The sequence below is a fragment of the Vulpes lagopus genome, chromosome 1 (genome assembly GCF_018345385.1).
Source record: "Vulpes lagopus strain Blue_001 chromosome 1, ASM1834538v1, whole genome shotgun sequence".
In the NCBI taxonomy this organism is placed as follows: domain Eukaryota; kingdom Metazoa; phylum Chordata; class Mammalia; order Carnivora; family Canidae; genus Vulpes; species Vulpes lagopus.
Genome location: NC_054824.1, coordinates 164,907,253 through 164,924,173, shown reverse-complemented (window position 1 = coordinate 164,924,173; position 16,921 = coordinate 164,907,253). Strand labels below are relative to the sequence as shown.

The 16,921-nt window shown below is 54.0% G+C and overlaps 1 protein-coding gene across 1 annotated transcript; it reads left to right on the top strand.

The window, feature by feature from the left end:
* The first annotated feature begins 7,052 nt into the window (after positions 1–7,052).
* CLEC20A (C-type lectin domain containing 20A) lies at positions 7,053–11,956 on the top strand. Its single transcript, XM_041749766.1, has 4 exons — positions 7,053–7,125; positions 7,511–7,634; positions 10,013–10,290; positions 11,909–11,956. The coding sequence occupies exons 2-4, from the start codon at positions 7,595–7,597 to the stop codon at positions 11,954–11,956; spliced, it is 366 nt and encodes a 121-aa protein (XP_041605700.1). The 5' UTR covers positions 7,053–7,125; positions 7,511–7,594.
* The last annotated feature ends 4,965 nt before the right edge of the window (positions 11,957–16,921 follow it).

The window sequence follows — 16,921 nt, the reverse complement described above, 5'->3', positions numbered from 1 at the left end:
GGAGGTCCTGGGTTCTCAGGCCCCTCCCACCCAGACCCTAGCCTCTGGCTGTTCTAATAGTGGAGCCTGCCTTCCTCCCTTTCTCCTTGGAGAGCTTTCTCTCATGCCACCACCACTGGGAAGGAGGGACTTAGGGTTACCCTGAAGACGAGCTTTGGGCTCATGGACCTGGACTCTCTGGTTCAGTGATTTCCTGGCCCCCCTGCCACTGTTTTCCCTTGTGGGTTGAGCTAGAGCTGAGGGTTCACCTACAGAGATGGGGAATCACCACAGAATGATAACAAGTGTAACCAAGCACTTGGAGTGTCTGATTTTATTTCATCCACATAACGATCCTCAGTAGGTATTACTGTTGTTTCCATTTTACAGTCGAGGAAGCTGTTTAACTCCAACATTAAATCATTTTTCTGACGTCACACAGCTGGTGGGGGAGCCATGACCCCAGGCAGCCTGGCTACACAGCCAGGGTGGCTAACCTCCTCCCCAGACCACCTCGGCCGACGGGCGAGGACCCGCCACTGCCTCTGCCTTGGGAGTGGAGATGTGTCTTGTCTCCCAACCATTGCAGCCCACGTCAGCATTTCCCACTTGACATTTGTAAAACTGGGGTTAAAGAAAGGAGTAGATGTGAGGCCTGCCTGCATATAGGAGAGTATCATGCACAACACAGATATGGTGACTCCATCTCTGCCTCCATCAGATTCAGTTGCCCTGAGGTGAGGCCTCAAATGGCAACCTCGGGAAATACAAGCCTGTAGGACTGTGCAGACCTGGCTTCAACCCCACGTCCTCTCCATACTAGTTATATGAGTTTCTTATGCACCCTGAACTCGTTTCCTCTCCAGAAAATGGGGTAATAAAGTACCTACCTCAGGGAGTTTTTAATTTTATCTCTTAGAATTAAATAAGACAAAGTATGTAAAGGATGTGGCACATGCTGCTTGCACACTGTAGCTGCTCCAATGTCCCCTCATTCATGAGGACAAAGCCCTCTCCACTCCTTATACCATGGCCAGAATCTCTCTGGGCAGGAAGCAGCACTTAGCAGAGATATTAGTGATTCCTGTTTTTTATTTCAAGTCCCACCGCCACCCCTCGGGAGACTCTGGGCCAAACCCAGGAGTGTATCGGGGTGAGGGTGGGGGAGATTTAGCAGACATAGATCTGCAGGTGCATGTACGTGTACTCCAATAACTCGCTCCTGCTGGAACCCTTCACTGCATTGTTAAAATGAAGTAAATAAAAGATTGAAAGGAAATCAATAGGGATGCCTGGGTGGCTCAGCAGTTGAGCATCTGCCTTCGGCTCAGGGCATGATCTCAGGGTCCTGGGATCGAGTCCCATGTCGGGCTCCCTGCGTGGAGCCTGCTTCTCCCTCTGCCTGTGTCTCTGCCTCTCTCTCTCTGTGTCTCTCATGAATAAACAAACAAATAAATTAAATAAATAAATAAATAAATAAATAAAATCTTAACAAAAAATGGAAATGAATAATGAATCTTTGAAGTCATGGCACCTACTAAAATGGTGAAATAATTGTTGAAAAAAGGATACAAAACAGAACAAACCAAAAAGCCTTCATGCATACACACACAGTGACATGAAACAAAAAGAATTCAGTAACCCAAGAGATAATATGAGCAAAATTGGAGATAATACACATAACAGGTTAAAGAAAAGAAAAATAGTCAAATTCTTTTGTGTGTATACCCAAAAGTGGGATTGCTGGATCATACGGTGCTTCTGTTTTTAATTTTTTGAGGAGCCTCAACAGAGCACAAGTGTTCCCTTTTCTCCATATCCTTGCCAACATTTGTTGTTTTTTGTTGGGGTTTTTTTTTTCATAGTAGCCAACCTCATGAATGTATATTGGTATTCACTACAGTTTTGATTTACATTTCCCTAATTATTAGTGATGTTGAACAGGTTTTTTCATGTGTCTATTGGCTGCAATATTTACTTTTAAAGGAATAAAGTAGAATATTGGTTTTTTCAAAAAGATTAGTTATTAAAACAGCATTTAGCCAGGGGAAAATAAATGAAAATACATTCAGTGGTGGTTTAGAGTCCAAGGGTTCATCTTCCTCTTAGGCATCAGGAAAAATGTTTCTTCAGGATAAAGGAAGCAGGACTGGATGTCCGTTACCTCGGGGCCAGTCCATAGGGAGTGCTCGAGAGCAGAAGACTGGGGTGGTTCTCTCCAAAGGATCCAGGCATCTGAAGAAGGCTCCAGTGACCTCCTCGAGGTGAACCACTGCTTTTCCCAGGTGTGCAGGCATCAGACAGGCTAGCTGTAGCAGAACATTTCCCCCAAGCAGAAATGGCCCCACAAAGTACACTTCTCTAGTCATGTCCACACCCATAAAATCACCAACAGCGATTTTATTTTATTTTTCATTCATTCCTTTACTTAATAAATATGTGTACCAGCTGCCTGTTTGCCAGGCACTGAGACTTCTGTTTGCAGCAGCAGATGGTCAAAGCAGATCTGGGTTGCAACCTGAATACATGGTTCATAACCGTGAGCAGGAATCAAGGTCAAGAACCTCTCGCCCCAGAGCCCCACTTTCAGGGTGGGGAATGTGGCCAGTGGCAAGCAAGTGCACTTAAGAGATGTCCCTTTCTCAAGTGGGCTACTGCTCATGGCTCTGCAGGATGGACAGCAGGGGCTTGGAGTCAAGTGGCCACTTCACACAGTTCTCAACCTGGCCAGATGTGCTGTCTTTGTGCTCAGAGTCTGTCCACGCCTTCGGCTCCAGATACACCTCCACAGGGGAGAGGACAACCTTCCCCTCTCCTAAGGGAAAGGAAACAACATTAACTGAGCATCGTCTATGGGTCTGGGGTGGCACAGAGTGCTTTATATATATGGCAGACTAATATTTTTAGCTCTTAGTCTGTGCTTTTCTTCTAGTGCCCCAGCCAGAAGGACCTCGGAGAGGAACAGCCGTGTGGGGCTCAGACTCTGGGAACACGCTCAGTTGCTGGGGTGGCTCAGCCTTGGTGGGGTGGGCTGACGTCAAATAATCCAAGAAAATGGGGATCTCAGTGGTAAGCAGTGTAGACAGCATGAGGCCCAGGCTCACTCTTTTCCCACTGTGTGCGTGCATGTGTGCGCGCACGTGTGTGTATATGTGTGTGTGTGTGTGTGTGTGATGTGTTGTGGGAACAGCCCCGAAAATAGACAAGGCTAAATTTCTTCCTTACCGAGCAGGGTGAGAGCTCAGAATCCAAAATTAAGTTAATTTAATGTGGCCGTGGTAGCAAAGTAACTGGAACTCTCTTGTGTTGTGGCAGGAGTGGGAATGACACAGCCACTCTGGAAGAGAGTTAGCCGTTTCTTTTTTTTTTTTTTTTTATGATAGAGAGAGAGAGAGAGAGAGGCAGAGACACAGGCAGAGGGAGAAGCAGGCTCCATGCACCGGGAGCCCGACGTGGGACTCGATCCCGGATCTCCAGGATCGCGCCCTGGGCCAAAGGCAAGCGCCAAACCGCTGCGCCACCCAGGGATCCCCAGAGTTAGCCGTTTCTTAATAGCACCCACTTATGGATCTTACCATGCTGCTCAACAGTCTCACCCCTAGGCACCTGTCCCGAAGAAATAAGAACGTAATACCCAGTCTTTCTCCTTCTCTTCCAGCCCGAGGAGCTTTGGGAGTTGCGGGCTTTGGAGCAGGCATGGCTAAGTCCAAGTCCAAGTCCAAGAATCACACCACACACAACCAGTCATGAAAATGGCCCAGAAATGGCATCAAGAAACCCCAGGCAAAAAGATATGAATCTCTTTAGGAGCCGAACCCAGGTTCCCGAGGCACATGCGCGTTGCCAAGAAGTACAATAAGAAGTGCCTGAAGAAGGTGCAGGCCAACAACAGCAAGGCCATGAGTGTAGGTGCCGAGGCCTACCAAGGGCCTCATCAAGCTAAAGGAAGTTAAGCCCAAGATCCCAAAGAGCAGGAGCCACAAGCTCAATCGACTTGCCTACATTGCTCACCCCAAGCTTGGGAAACATGCTCTCACAGAGTTCGTTGCCAAGGGTCTCAGGCTCTGCCGGCCAAAAGCCAAGGCCAAGACTCAGCCCAAGGGCCAGGCTGCAGCTGTTGACTCTAGCTCCAGCCCCTGCTGTGGCTTGGGCTCCCAAAGTTTCCCAGGCCCCCGCAAAGGCTCTAGTGTAGAGGTTCCTATCTGCCAGCATGAGGACAGGAGGACTGGCGGGACCCTGGGCTTCTGTCTGCGTGGGGCTGGTGTCCTCCTGTGCTATTTGTACAAAGAAACCTGCGGCAGGATCTATCAAAAAAAAAAAAAAAAAGAAAAAAGAAAAAAAAGAAAAAAAAAGAAGGAAAGAAAGAAAAAGAAAAAGTGAGAGAGAGAACATATATCCACACAAGACTTGTTTATGAATGTTCACAGAAGCTTTGTGCATAATGACCCCAAATTGGACACCACACTGCCAGCGGGAGAGCGAATACACAACCTCTGTGTTCCTACAACGGAGCAGCACTCAGCCATAAAGAGCAGGGAATACACATACATGTGACGAATGGGCGAACCTTACAAGCACTGTACTGAGGGCATTTCCATTCAAACAAAATTCTAGAAAACATATCTATAGGACAGAAAGCAGGTGGGTGGTTGCCTGGAGCTGGAGTGGGGCAGGGGTTGCAGCCAAGGACAGGAGGGAACGTTCTGGGGTGTTGGTAATGTTCTAGAACCCAATTGTGGCAGGGGTTCTACTGGTGTATACATGCTCCAAAATCGATCAAACTGTATGCTTAAATGCTTAGATGCTTTTTATTGTGCGTATACCTTAAAACACTTAGGTTGACTTAGAGACAATCAAGAAGTACAATTTGATCACACACCAGAATCTGCAAAGATCATTCCGTTCAGTCCTCACAGTACCATTGTAAGGGAGCCATCATTACCCTCCTTGTCCAGGAATTAATGATCCTGGTCAGGAATTGTTGCGGAAAACCACCCCAGTCCTCCTGTGTGTCTCCTTCACTCTGATGCCACCACCGCAGTCACAACACTTCTGATACCAGATATATGTTGGGGGAGGGGGAGGAGTTCCTCCAGCAAGCAATCATGTGACACCAGCTGGGGTCCTACAATTTATCTCAGCTCGGACACTGTACACCTGGGGATAGCATCCCATCCCACAGGTTAAGGGCTCAGTCCTGGAAGACTTCCACCCCCCAGCCCCTGCTTCAGATGCCAGCCGCAAGTCCAGGTTGTGGTCTGTACTTCTGACCAACTGGCTATAGATTGGAGGTTCCCACGACCCCTCCTCAGGTTCAGTTAATTTGCTAGAGTGGCTCACAGAAAGAGAAACCTTTTACTTGGTAGATCACTGGCTTATTACAAAAGGAGTAACTCAGGAACAGCCAGATGGAAGAGATGCACAGGGCAAGGGCTGGGGGAAAGGGCGGAGCTTCCGTGCCCCCTCCAAGCCTACCATTCTACCTAAACTCCATGTGTTCACCAATCCAGAAGCTCTCTGAACCCTATACTTTGGGGATTTTTATGGAGCTTTCATTATGTAGGCATGACCAATCATGGACTCTGGAGAGGGCATGGAGCTGACAGTTCCAAGCTTCTCGTTGTGGCTTGCACTTCCTCGTGACCAACTCCCCATTCCACCCAGGAGCCCACCTAGAGCCACCTCATCAGAACAAAAGTCACTCCTATCACCCAGGAAATTACAAGGCTTCTACAAGCTGGGTGCCAAGAGACAGCAGATACCAATATATATATTTTTCTATTATCTCACAGGAATCAGGGCTTAGAGAAAACCACTCGAGTTGTTCTTGGCTGGCGCATTGTGGCCACAAACGCGTCTCTAACAAAGACCCTAGACAGTCGTTAGCAGCTCACTCTGCGGGAGAACACCTGCCTGCTGTCCGGGGGGCTGAGTCCCTGTCCAAGTAAGACAGCAAGCGTGGGCAATGTGGCTTCCACTTTGGGGATGCAGATCCAGTTGGTTTGGGAGAAAAGGTACATATTGATTGTGGGAAAATGAAGGTGATAGACCTGCACCCAAGGGTGTATTATGTCGGGGCAGAAATGCATTCCTACTTTGGGGAAGAGGGTAAGAAGCTAGGGGGAGTTTCATGAGCCCCTTTGCTTCCTGCGGCTCGTGCAATCCAAGGGTCTGTCCCTGGGTCTCTCAGGAAGCCTGCTGCTTCCTGGTCTCTCTGTTCCTTTTGCCCTGACCCCGGTCGAGTGGAACTCCTGTCCTGGGGAGCAGGGCTGTCGTCCCTCCCCTCATCACAACCCACCGTGCCCAGACGAAGCCTGGATTCATTCAGGATTCAGGGTCTCTGTCAGAGTCCTGGGTAGGAGCAGGAATCCAAAGAGAAAAAGAACAGCAATGTCTTAAGGTGACAAAAGGTAACCAGCCTCTCTATTGAGGGAATTTGCTGTACCTGTTCCGGAGGAGTCTTGGTGCCTGCAAGGCACAGCCCCTGCTCTCAAGGAGCTCCCGTCTCAGAGGAAGCAGAGTGGCCAGCGAAATTTCCACCTGGAGCGCCAGGAGCGGCCTCAGGGACTCGCTAGGCCTGACTCCTAGGGGACAGAGGCCCCCACACTCTCACCGTACCTCCCCAGGAGGTGCCCGGGGTGCCCAGCCTGGCCTGGTATTGTGGGTGGGTGGCCGAGCTGCCCAGGAGGAGAGGCCCAGCGGGCCTGGTATTGTCTTGGCCAGCCTCGTCAGGCTCCCTTTTGTCCCGGGAGAGGCCCTGGCACAAATGCATCCATCCGGCCACTGTGATGAAGCCATCTGAGGCCATCACTGCACAAGAGAATACTGTGGCGGAACATTAGGGGTGAAGCATTAATAATTTTTTCCTCTTTCCCTTTGCCCTTTCCATCAGAGGGGCTGTTGGCACTTCCCTCTGGGGAGGGTGTGAAGGGTGGAGAGCAGAAAAGAATCTTCCAGACTCTGGTTTCCAAAAGTTTAGCCCTTAAGGGAGTGGAGAGAGCTCTGGGCATAAACAGGATGTTGAGAGGGAGGAAGGAAGGGGGGGGCAGAGAGAGAAAGAAAGAGAGAGAGCCGTTCTTCGTTCCCTAGAAAAAGCACCTTGGTCTCTGGTCTGTGCCTAATCAGACAGCCAGAGCCCAGACCAAGGTGGGGGGGCCTCTGATGTCCCTGAAATAGGACTTGCTGGGGGGGCCCATCACCTCCACTTCATGCTTTCCCATGACCTGAGATTCAGCTGCTGTCCTTCTCCCAGCCACAACATTCCCATCTGTAAAATGGGGACCCAAAGGCCACTCCCGGGTGTCCTGGTTGCCGAGGGTGGGCAGGGAGGATAGTCCAGCAAAGCCTGGCCCACACCCGCCAGTTCCCTCCCCCTCCGCGCCCCTCTCTCTGCTCATCATCATCTACCCAGGCCCTGCAACCTGCAGAAGAGGAAGCTTCATTGGGGGGGGGGGCTCCCCCGCACCTCCCACAGGGGCTGGCTTGTGGTTGTGCTCAGTAAGTATTTGCTTAGTCAAATCTGTCACTTCAGGTAGGAAGAGGAGGAGAGCGGAGAGGCGAGGATGAGGAACAAGAAGCCAGCGAGGAGTGTCCCCGCTGCCTGCCCGCTGCCGTCATGCTGATCCAGGGCCTGCCGCCCACCCTCTGCACCGTGGGTAAGGCTGCCCGCACCTGTCGCACCTGTCGCACCTATCTCTGGGCCTGAGGCCGGAGGCGCTGGGCTCCGCGCGCCCAGGGAAGGGGCCCCTTTCCCTGAGGGTTCCCAGAGTTTGAGGTTGGGGGGCAAAGGGGAAGGAGATCCCAGGTCCCCAAGATCACAACTTGGGCCCAAGGCAGACGCTCAACCGCTGAGCCACCCAGGCGCCCAGGCTCTGCTGCTCTGCGTGCAATTTCCCTCCCGCTCGGCTCCCCCTAGCACCCAGCCAGCAAGTACTTGCTAAGTGCCTAGAGGTGCGCTCGGAAAGGGTCCCCGGCCTCCGAGCGGCCAGCGTCCGGGCGCCAGATGCGTGGCGAGAAGCCTGCAAACAAGGTTCCCAGACGATGCGACCACCGCAGTGAGGGGATAAGCAGGGGGACAGGAAGGAGCAGGGCAAGGAATGGCATGAGGCGGGGAGGGGGGCTGAAGGCCCGCGGGGAAGGAGCCTGGTGTGCCCCGAGCAGGAGCTCAGGCCCCAGACTCCAGGCTGGCGGCTGCGGAGCGGGGAGGGCGGGGGGAGCCGTGGGACCTGCGGGGGGGCCCCAGGACGCGTGTTGTGGCCGCCCCGGGGGAGCAGAGGGACCCGTTGGGGCCAGGGCCGCCAGTCCCAGAGAATGGATCGGGGCTTAGGCCGGGGCAGCAGTGGGTGTGGAAAGAAGTGGAAAGTTCAAGAAGGCTCGGATCCGAGGAATGACAGGCTTTGTGGTGTGGCCGGACGCCAAGGAGGAGAGCCAGAGGGGCCAGCGCTGCCCCCTGGGTCATGCTGGAGGGAGATGGGCATGGGGCCGGAGATGCGGGCAGAGTTGGGGTCCCCAGGGGTGGGCGCCGGCAGGTGGTCTCCGGGTGACAGCCCCACCCGGACACAGTGTCCAGCGCTGGGCACACGGGGACAGTGTTTACAGCCAGTGCTTGGCAAGCTGTGAGTTGTGACCCACCGGATCCTAAAATCAATTGAGCAGACCACAGTCAGTGATTGCAAAAAATTGAACAGAATAGGAGAAAGCACCCCGAAGTGAAGCGCACTCCTAAGAAAGGGCGATTATCTTTTCCCCTTCCCCTTCTCTGACGCAGGGCTCCTCCAACTTCTCTCCGCCGCGGGCAGCATCTTCGACTCTGGTGGGTGTGAGGAGCTTCCCCCGGTTGGGCAAGTGCTCGTCAGCCCCCGCCCTGTCCTCCCGATGGCCTGCATGCCGGACAGTCTTGTTTCCCTCTCCTAGGGCATCTGGCTTGAGGCTGACCCCCTAAGGCCTGGGACACCCCCCCCCCTCCTAGCACCAGTCTCTTCATGCCCCTCTACCCCTCCACACAGGCAGGGCCTGGCAGGGTAGAGTCGCCCTTGACCAGCCCTGTCTGGGGGCGCCTACAATGACATGGGGTCAAGAAAGAAGGAAGTCAATGTGGAGACCCTGGGGCTTGGGGTTGGCTCCCAGGAGGGGTTTGACTGCTTGCTCATTAGTTCATTCATTCATCATTCATTCCTTCCTTCCTTCATTTTCAACACATTGGGTCCTTCTGATGTGCTGGACAGTGTGGATATAATGATGAATGAGATTCGTTCTTTGCTCCCAAATCGCTTGCGCCTGGTGGTGGAGACAGACAAGCAAAACGGTCCTTTTCCCCTGGGGGCTTTTACAAAATTCTGATGCAATCTGGACAAATTCAGATCCTTGCTGTAGGCTGGGCCTGGACATCAGTGCATTTGGATAGCTAGCTCCCCTGGGGTTTCTGACTTGCAGCCCCAGTGGCGAGCCCCACCTACCCCAGGGCCGGCCCGTGCTATGATCAAGGGTCTGGACCTGGGAACTCCACCCACGGTCTTGGTGTCTTGGTTTCATCCCTTCCCACCGGGTGGCCTTGGCCAAGTCACTTACCTCTCTGTGACTACTAGATTTCCTCATGTGTGAAGCAGACATGGTGATGTCTGTCCCAGGGAGTTGTTGGAAGGATTTAATGAGCAACAGGCACACCACGAGTGCTCGGGAAACACTGGCTTTATTATTAAGCGCTAACAAAGGGCCACTGCAGCCAATGGGAGGGCCGCCCACCCAGGATGGGGCAGAGGGGGAGGCAGTTAGTTGGGCAAAGGGAAGGGGGAGATGAGGGCATGGGGGAATGAGGGATTGGGGGAGCAGAGCGTGGGGAGTAGCCAATCCTTCCAGGCCAAGAGGGCAGCTTGTGCAAAGGCCCGGAGGCAGAGTGTCGTGTGAGTGCAGAGCCCATGGTACGGGTGGAGGGGGAAAGAAGAAGCTGGAGAGGCTGCCCGTGGTGAGGCTGAAAGCTCTTTGGGGGCCAGGGGTGGGAGGGGGCAGCCATGCAGTGACGGCCTCTCGTGTCCAGCCCGGCAGCTGATGAGCAATGGCAAGAACTTCTCGAGGGTGGAGGTGGAGCTGAGCTGGTCTGAGGCCCTGCAGCACTGCCGGCTGCACCACACGGACCTGGCCGATCTGCAGAGCATGAACAGCGTGAGCAGCATGAGGACCCTCTACTCCCTCACGAGCAGCACCGAGGCGTGGATCGGCCTCTTCTTCAACACGCGCCTTCGTGGCCTGAGCTGGTCCAGCGGGTCCACCTTCACGGCCCCGGTGTGGAGCTCGCTGCCCGTCTTCCAGGAGGGGGTCTGTGCCACCCTCTACTCCATCTCCATTTTCCCCAGCCTGGGGGCCAGCTCGTGCACAGAGCGGAAGCCCTTCATCTGCTACTACGGTGTGTTCAGGTCCTATTCTGGGCCTGGGCTTGCCCCAAGGTGGCTTCTCAAGAGCAAGTGGGGGGTGGCGGTGGGTGGAGAACACTCTCAAGTCCTTCAGAGGACAATCGACTGGTGCCCTCACCCCCTTTGGTATATTCCTCTCTGCAGCCTTCGTTTCTATCTCCTCTCTCATTCCCCAGACTCCGTCAGACAAACAGGTGTAAGTCAGGGTAGAGAGAAAATGAAATCTGGCTTGTTCCACAGGTCTCCTCTGCCCAGTTAGGGATTTGGGAGAAGAAAAAGAAAGGGAGGAAAAAGGAAAAGACAGGCTGCCTGTGTGCAGCAGTGAGAGCAGAATCCCATCTCTTCCTTCTCACAGAGCGCGGGGCTGGCTGCTCGTCTCCTGGCGGCAGGGCTCCTGGGAAGCTGTGGATGGGAGCCAACCCCTCCTGGCCTCCCTGCAGGAAACCCCTGGTGCTCAAGGCACCCCATCCCACCCCCATCCTGCCCCTGCTGGCCCCTCTCTGCTCCCGCAGCCCAGGCCACTGACCCTTGTTAGGAAGGTGCTATAGGCAGATGCATATAGACCAGACTTTTCTGGTCAAAAGTGCCATTTTCTGCTTTTCTCTGTCAGCCAAAGCCCAGCCCCAGCTCTATGGCACCCTAAGCCCTCAAATAGGGGCATGGAGCACCAGCCTGATGCGTCCCCAGCTCCCCACCACGCTATGCTTTGCCTGTCACGGGGCCTTGAAACGTAGCCCATGGTGGTGAGGTGTGACCCTGGAATTCCCAGGCCCGCAGGGAGATGTTCAGGAGTGAGTGCGCGGGGCTGGGAGTCCTCTCAAAGGGAGGGCAGGCTCTCCCCTCCTCCCTCAGGTGTTGTTGGTCTCCAACGGGCCTTGCCCTGACTCCGCCCACTTCTCTCCTTCTCCCACCACCACGGCCTCTGTTGGGGCTGGGGCTGGGGGGTGGTGGGCGGTGGCATCAGTCTTGCCTCTACAGTCAGTTCTCAACACAGAGTGAGCTGTAAAAAATGCAAATCAGGTCACTTTGCTTGAACATATTCAATAGGGTCCCTTAGCACTTAGGATCACATCCCTTCTGAGGCCAACCAGGCCCTGCTTGACCTCTGGCTTCACCCCCTGTCCCGGTCCCTGGCCACACTGGCTACTTTCGGCTCTGCACACGCAGCCTACCCCTTCCCACTTACGGCCTTGGCCGGGGCTCTGCCTCGGGTCTCCTTCCTGCCACTTTGCCAGGCCGGCTCTTTCTCATATTCTCTTCAAGAGAATCCTGCTTGTCTTATTTCTGCTATTTCCCCAGGGCCTAGAGTAGGGTCTGCCACAAATAGGGACGCTCCAGCTTTCTCTTTGTATGTATTTCTTGAATAAGTGTTATAGATGTGGATGAGCCTGTCTGCCCTCCAGCTAGGCCTCTCCTGGCTTCAGAGGGGTGCTTCCCCGTGTCTGCAGAGGATCCTGGGTAGCCTTGTCCCCCCCCCCACCCTCACCTCCCCCGATAACGCGTGGTCTGTTTCTCTTTTACAGACCCTGCTGTGGGGCACCGCATCTTCACGGAGCCTGCTCCCAGCCTGACCACCTCTCCAAAGCCAGGTGCACACCTAGGAGCTTTGCCTTCCTTTTGACTTGTCCACCTGGACCAGCCGGCAGCGTCATCCACCTGCGGCCCATCTGCTCCCCCGACCCTTGTCTGGTTGAGGCATCCCCCGGCTCTGCCAGCCCCAGGCCGAACCCCATGGAGAGAATCAATCCGGTTTTATTATTCAGATTATTATTATTTTTTAAAGATTTTATTTATTTATTTGAGGGAAAAAGAGAGAGAAAGACAAAGAGAGAGAGAATGAGTGGAAGGAGGGAAGAGGGAGACCAGACTTCTCGTCGAGCGTGGAGCCCGACGTGGGGACTCCATCCTAGGACCTGAGATCAGAGATCATCTGAGCTGAAGTCAGATGCTTAACTGTCTGAGCCACTCAAGCACTGCCCACCCCCTGCCAACCTTTTTTATTTTTTAATTTTTAAAAAAGATTTTATTTATTTATTCATGAGAGACACAGAGAGAGAGAGAGAGAGACACACAGGCAGAGGGAGAAGCAGGCTCCCTGTAGGGAGCCCCATGTGGGACTCAACCCTGGGTCCCCAGGATCACGCCCTGGGCCGCAGGTGGTGCTAAACCGCTGAGCCACCCGGGCTGCCCCCCTCAACTTTTTTTTAAAGGTTTCATTTATTTATTTATTTGAGAGAGAGAGTATTCTGATTATTATTTATTATTTTATTATTCAGACAGGGAGGGGACTTGCCCAAGGTCGTCAACCAGACAGTGATGTTTATGGCCTGGGCTGCATCTGGTGTAAAGAATTCATGACAAAGGAAATAGAAACTCCTCCCTCCACCTGCTTTCTAGAGTTGGTTTTCTGCCTGCTATGGACCATGGGGCTGTGGAGAGAAGGTGCCCGGGCTTCCAGGGCAGGCGGACCTTGTCTGAACCTCGTCTTGCCGTTTATATGGCATGAGTTCGGGCGAGTCATCCCTGACCCGAGCCTCCTCTCCCCACCTGTAAAATGAGGTTAATAACCCCTGCCTCTCAGGGTGAGAATGAGGATTTGAACAGGTGACGCATGCCACAGCACAGCTCCGGGCAAGGACTACTTGTTGCTTAATAGAAGGTAGCTTTAAAAAATCAGTTTAGAGGGACGCCCGGGTGGCTCAGCAGTTGAGTGTCTGCCTTTGGCTCAGGGCCTGATCCCAGGATCCGGGATCAAGTCCCGCATCCGGCTCCCTGTGAGGTGCCTGCCTCTCCCTCTCCCTCTGCCTGTGTCTCTGCCTCTCTCTCTGTGTCTCTCATGAATAAATAAATAAATCTTTAAAAAATCAGTTTAGATAAGGAAGCTTAGGGAAATATCAGGCAAATCTTGACAGGCTTAGATGAATGGGTGCATGTGAGAGTTTGGGAGGCCCTATTTGAATCTGAGGATGCAGCTCTGTTCTGCAAATAAAGGTGGTTCCTTCAGCAGCTCTCAGGAATGGGTCCCCCGGGATCTTGCTCCACATCCTTTCCCAACCTCCATTGTTTGGAATCAGATGTGTGGGCCCGTGTGCTACAGATGAGACAGGAGTGGTGAGGGGCAGGGTGGGCGGTGGCGGGGGTTGGCCCAGGCCAGCCTCGGGCACAGTCCTGGGCTGTCTGAGCGTCCCTGGGAGTCAGGGCCCCGGGGGATGGGCTCACCCTGCCTCGGGTCTGGCACGTCTGGCCCTCACCAGGCTCTTCTTTTCTCCCCGGCTCCCCTGCTAGGAGGAAAATCACATACTATATTCTGTCCCAGCCCGGGAGCCTCCTGGGAACCAGCACCAGAGGCACAGCTCCTGGAAATCACAAATGAGGCTGCCTCTAAACCAGGATTATCCTGTCTTCCTCATCACGTCCCCACAAAGTTTAACTACCATTTAATTAAGTGCTAATTATTTGCACGCGCTGGTGAAACCATTCATTTACGTGGTTTCATTTAAGTCCTTAAATTCACTTAGGGGGGATTCACTTGGGGGATACCGTTCTCCCCATGGCCCAGATGATGGAACTGAGACATAGACTTCGCTTATAAGGCCTTTGGCCACGAGGAGAGCTCCTCACCCCTGCTTTTCCTAATGCCCTTGCTCCCAGCTGCTGCCACGACAGCCCCTGCGTTCTCCCAGGGGGTATCTGGTCCTCAAGGATCAGGGATCCCATGGGACCTGGCGCCCAGGGCCCAGGGTGAGGGCTGAGCCGACCAGCGCTCTGTGCCAGGGCGGCGATGAGGCCGGGCCGCCAGAGGTCCAGGGCCTCAGCCTGCGGGTTCCTGTTCTTGGTCCCCAGCCGCGGTGCACATCGGCCAACAAACCTTCACGCGGTTTGACCAGGAGGTGACGTGGCGGGCGGCGCTGCTGTACTGTCGCAGGTACCACACGGACCTGGCCGACCTGCAGCTGGTCGTGGACCCAGCAGCCAAGGAGGCCCTGAAGTCCATCACGAGTGAGACCGAGGCCTGGATTGGCCTCTACTTCAACGCGGCCTCTGGGGCCCTGAGCTGGTCCAGCGACCTGGGGTCCAGCATCCCCGCCTGGCTCCAGGTGCCCCAGTTGGGGACCGGACTGTGCGCGGGGCTCCGCACCTACGCGCGCTACTCCCCCCGGGTTTATTCCCTGGACTGCTCTTCCCTGAAACCCTTCATCTGCTTCTACGGTACGTGACAGCCAGTCCCCTGCGGACCCCAGGCTCATGATGCTAGACTGGGACGGGACCTGGGGTGACCGGGCAGCGGGAGGCACCAAGGTTAGACCCAGGGAAGCACCCCTGGACTCCCAGACTCTCGGGTCAGGGGAACAGGCTTTATCTTAATTCGGAGGGAGCTTTAAAGAATGGAATGGGCCCCCTCGAATCTTAGGGCATTAGCTGTTAGCAACGGCAGTCGGTTCAGGGGCGATGCGGGGGTTCGAAGCAGCACTTGGGAATCAGACAGTCTACCACTCGCTAGAAATAGGGTACAGGGCATCTCTGAGCCTCTTCTTCCTCTTCTGGAACATATACTCAACAAAATGGTATTGGTGATACCCACCTGCTAGGAGGGCTTCAGAGACTGAATGCGAATGTATATAAAGGAGCCAGTTAGACGCCTGGCACCCGGGGAGCACCCAGCAGCTATAGCTCTGGTCACTGCTTCACTGTAAGTCATGGGAGCCAGAGGCCTGCTGGTTATTCTGGGTCCTGGGTACAGCATGTCCTCTGCATAAGGCCGCATCCTGCCTTGCCCTTTCCTTCTCTCTTCTCTTTGTCTCTCTCTTTTTTTCCCTTCCTTCAGTCCACTCTCTCTCCTCTTTCTCTCTTTCCTCTTGCTTCTCTCCTTCCTTCCTTGCTAGCCTTCTTTCTTTCTTTTTTTGGCAATAGCTTTATTGAGATGTACCTTACTGAGTCCACATACCTTAAAAATCACCCCTTCAAGGTGTCTGACCCAGTGCGTCTTAGTCATTACAGGGGTGTGCAAGCATCACTGCTATCTAACTTTAGGACATTTTTATCACCCCTAAATGGAACTCCTTACCCTTGAGGGGTCACTCCCCATGCTCCCCCACCCTCAGCCCAGCAGCTGCTAATGCACTTCCTGTCTCTGTGGATTTGCCTGTTCTTGGCTATTTCTTTTTACCTTTTGGATTTGATGAGAACTGTGATCCTAATCTGTAAAGCAGGAAGGCTGGCTCCTCCCAGGCAGGGCTCCCTCAAGGATTAAAGACCATGCAAGGCCCCACCTGTGATTGGCACACGCAGGTGTGTGGAAGGGGTTGGGCTAGGCGGCCACTGAGGCCTTAGGTGACACAGACCTGGGGGCGCTCTGTCCCATGTCAGCCCTGCCCTCACCACTCTCCGTATTTCCTTGCAGACCCCTCCATCGGGCACCGGGAGTCCGCCGCTCTTTATCCATCTTTATCGGTCCCTCCTCAGATGTGACTATGGAGCCCACGCTCAGGCCAAGTATATCCCTGCTTCCTATTCCATGTGGGTGCTTTGGACCTGTTCTCGGCTGGGTGCCAGGGCCTCCAGGGTCTGCAAGGTGCAGTGGCATGTGGTGGGCCCCATCAGATCCCCCCAGAAGAGGATTGCCCAGCCCAGCCGCCGTCCCCCTGCAGGACCAGCTGGGGGTGGAGAAGGGGACTCATCACCGTCAACCCCACCCCTTAGATTGGGTCACTAACTTGCAGCCCCAGAGTCAAGAGGCTCCAGAGAGGCTGTGTGGCCCCCCGTGTGGTGATGAGGGCCGGCCTGGGAGATGGAGGGGGAGACGCTGGGTGGTGTTCCCGAGACCTTTGAGGGTTTGGCATCCAGAGAGGGAAACCCCAGAGAGGTGCTTGTCAAATCCCTTGTGATTTCGGGCTCCTCTGGATGGAGAGATGTGGGATGCGTTGTTGGGACTAAGTGGGAGGACATGTTGGCAACGACAGTGATTACATTCCTATAGCATTTTTAAATTCCTGAAACATCTTTGCAGCTATTACCTCATTTTGCTTCCCAAGAGCTCTGAAGCTAAGCAGGGTAACTGAGGATAAAACACACTTCTCCTGGCTTCCTTCCAGGTTCCCAAGTCTGACAAAGGCATTATTGCCTTTTCTGAGGACACAGAGAAGTTAGAGGACTTGCTCATAGTCACACAAGGGCTTCATATATATTCTGGGGGCCCAAAGAAAAATCAGGGGCCACTCTCAAGGAGCCCAAGGCCCTGCCAGTTGGTGTTGTGTGTAAAGGCACAGGCATGGTAGGGACATAGGAGTGTCCCAGTCCCTGTGATGATCTGGATTTCCCGGAGGAGGTGATTCTGTGCCTGTTTAGGACCATGAGGAGGAGTTTGCAAAGGGGAGTGGGGGATTACAGGTCAGAACTGTAGGTGGGATGGGTGCTTAACCCTGAGTGGGGACACCCGGATCGGGAAGGGAAGCCTCTGTGAGCTGTAAGGGAATGGGGCCTCACAGCACCTGGGTGGCTCAGTGGTTGGGTGTCTGCCTTTGGCTTGGGTGGTGGTC

Excerpts from the sequence above, each read along its gene's own strand:
- CLEC20A (XM_041749766.1), top strand. The coding sequence starts at position 7,595 with ATGCTGATCCAGGGCCTGCCGCCCACCCTCTGCACCGTGG. Across the intron at positions 7,635-10,012 it reads GCCCACCCTCTGCACCGTGG|CCCGGCAGCTGATGAGCAAT; the intron begins GTAAGGCTGCCC and ends TCTCGTGTCCAG. Across the intron at positions 10,291-11,908 it reads TGCCCGTCTTCCAGGAGGGG|ACCCTGCTGTGGGGCACCGC; the intron begins GTCTGTGCCACC and ends TCTCTTTTACAG.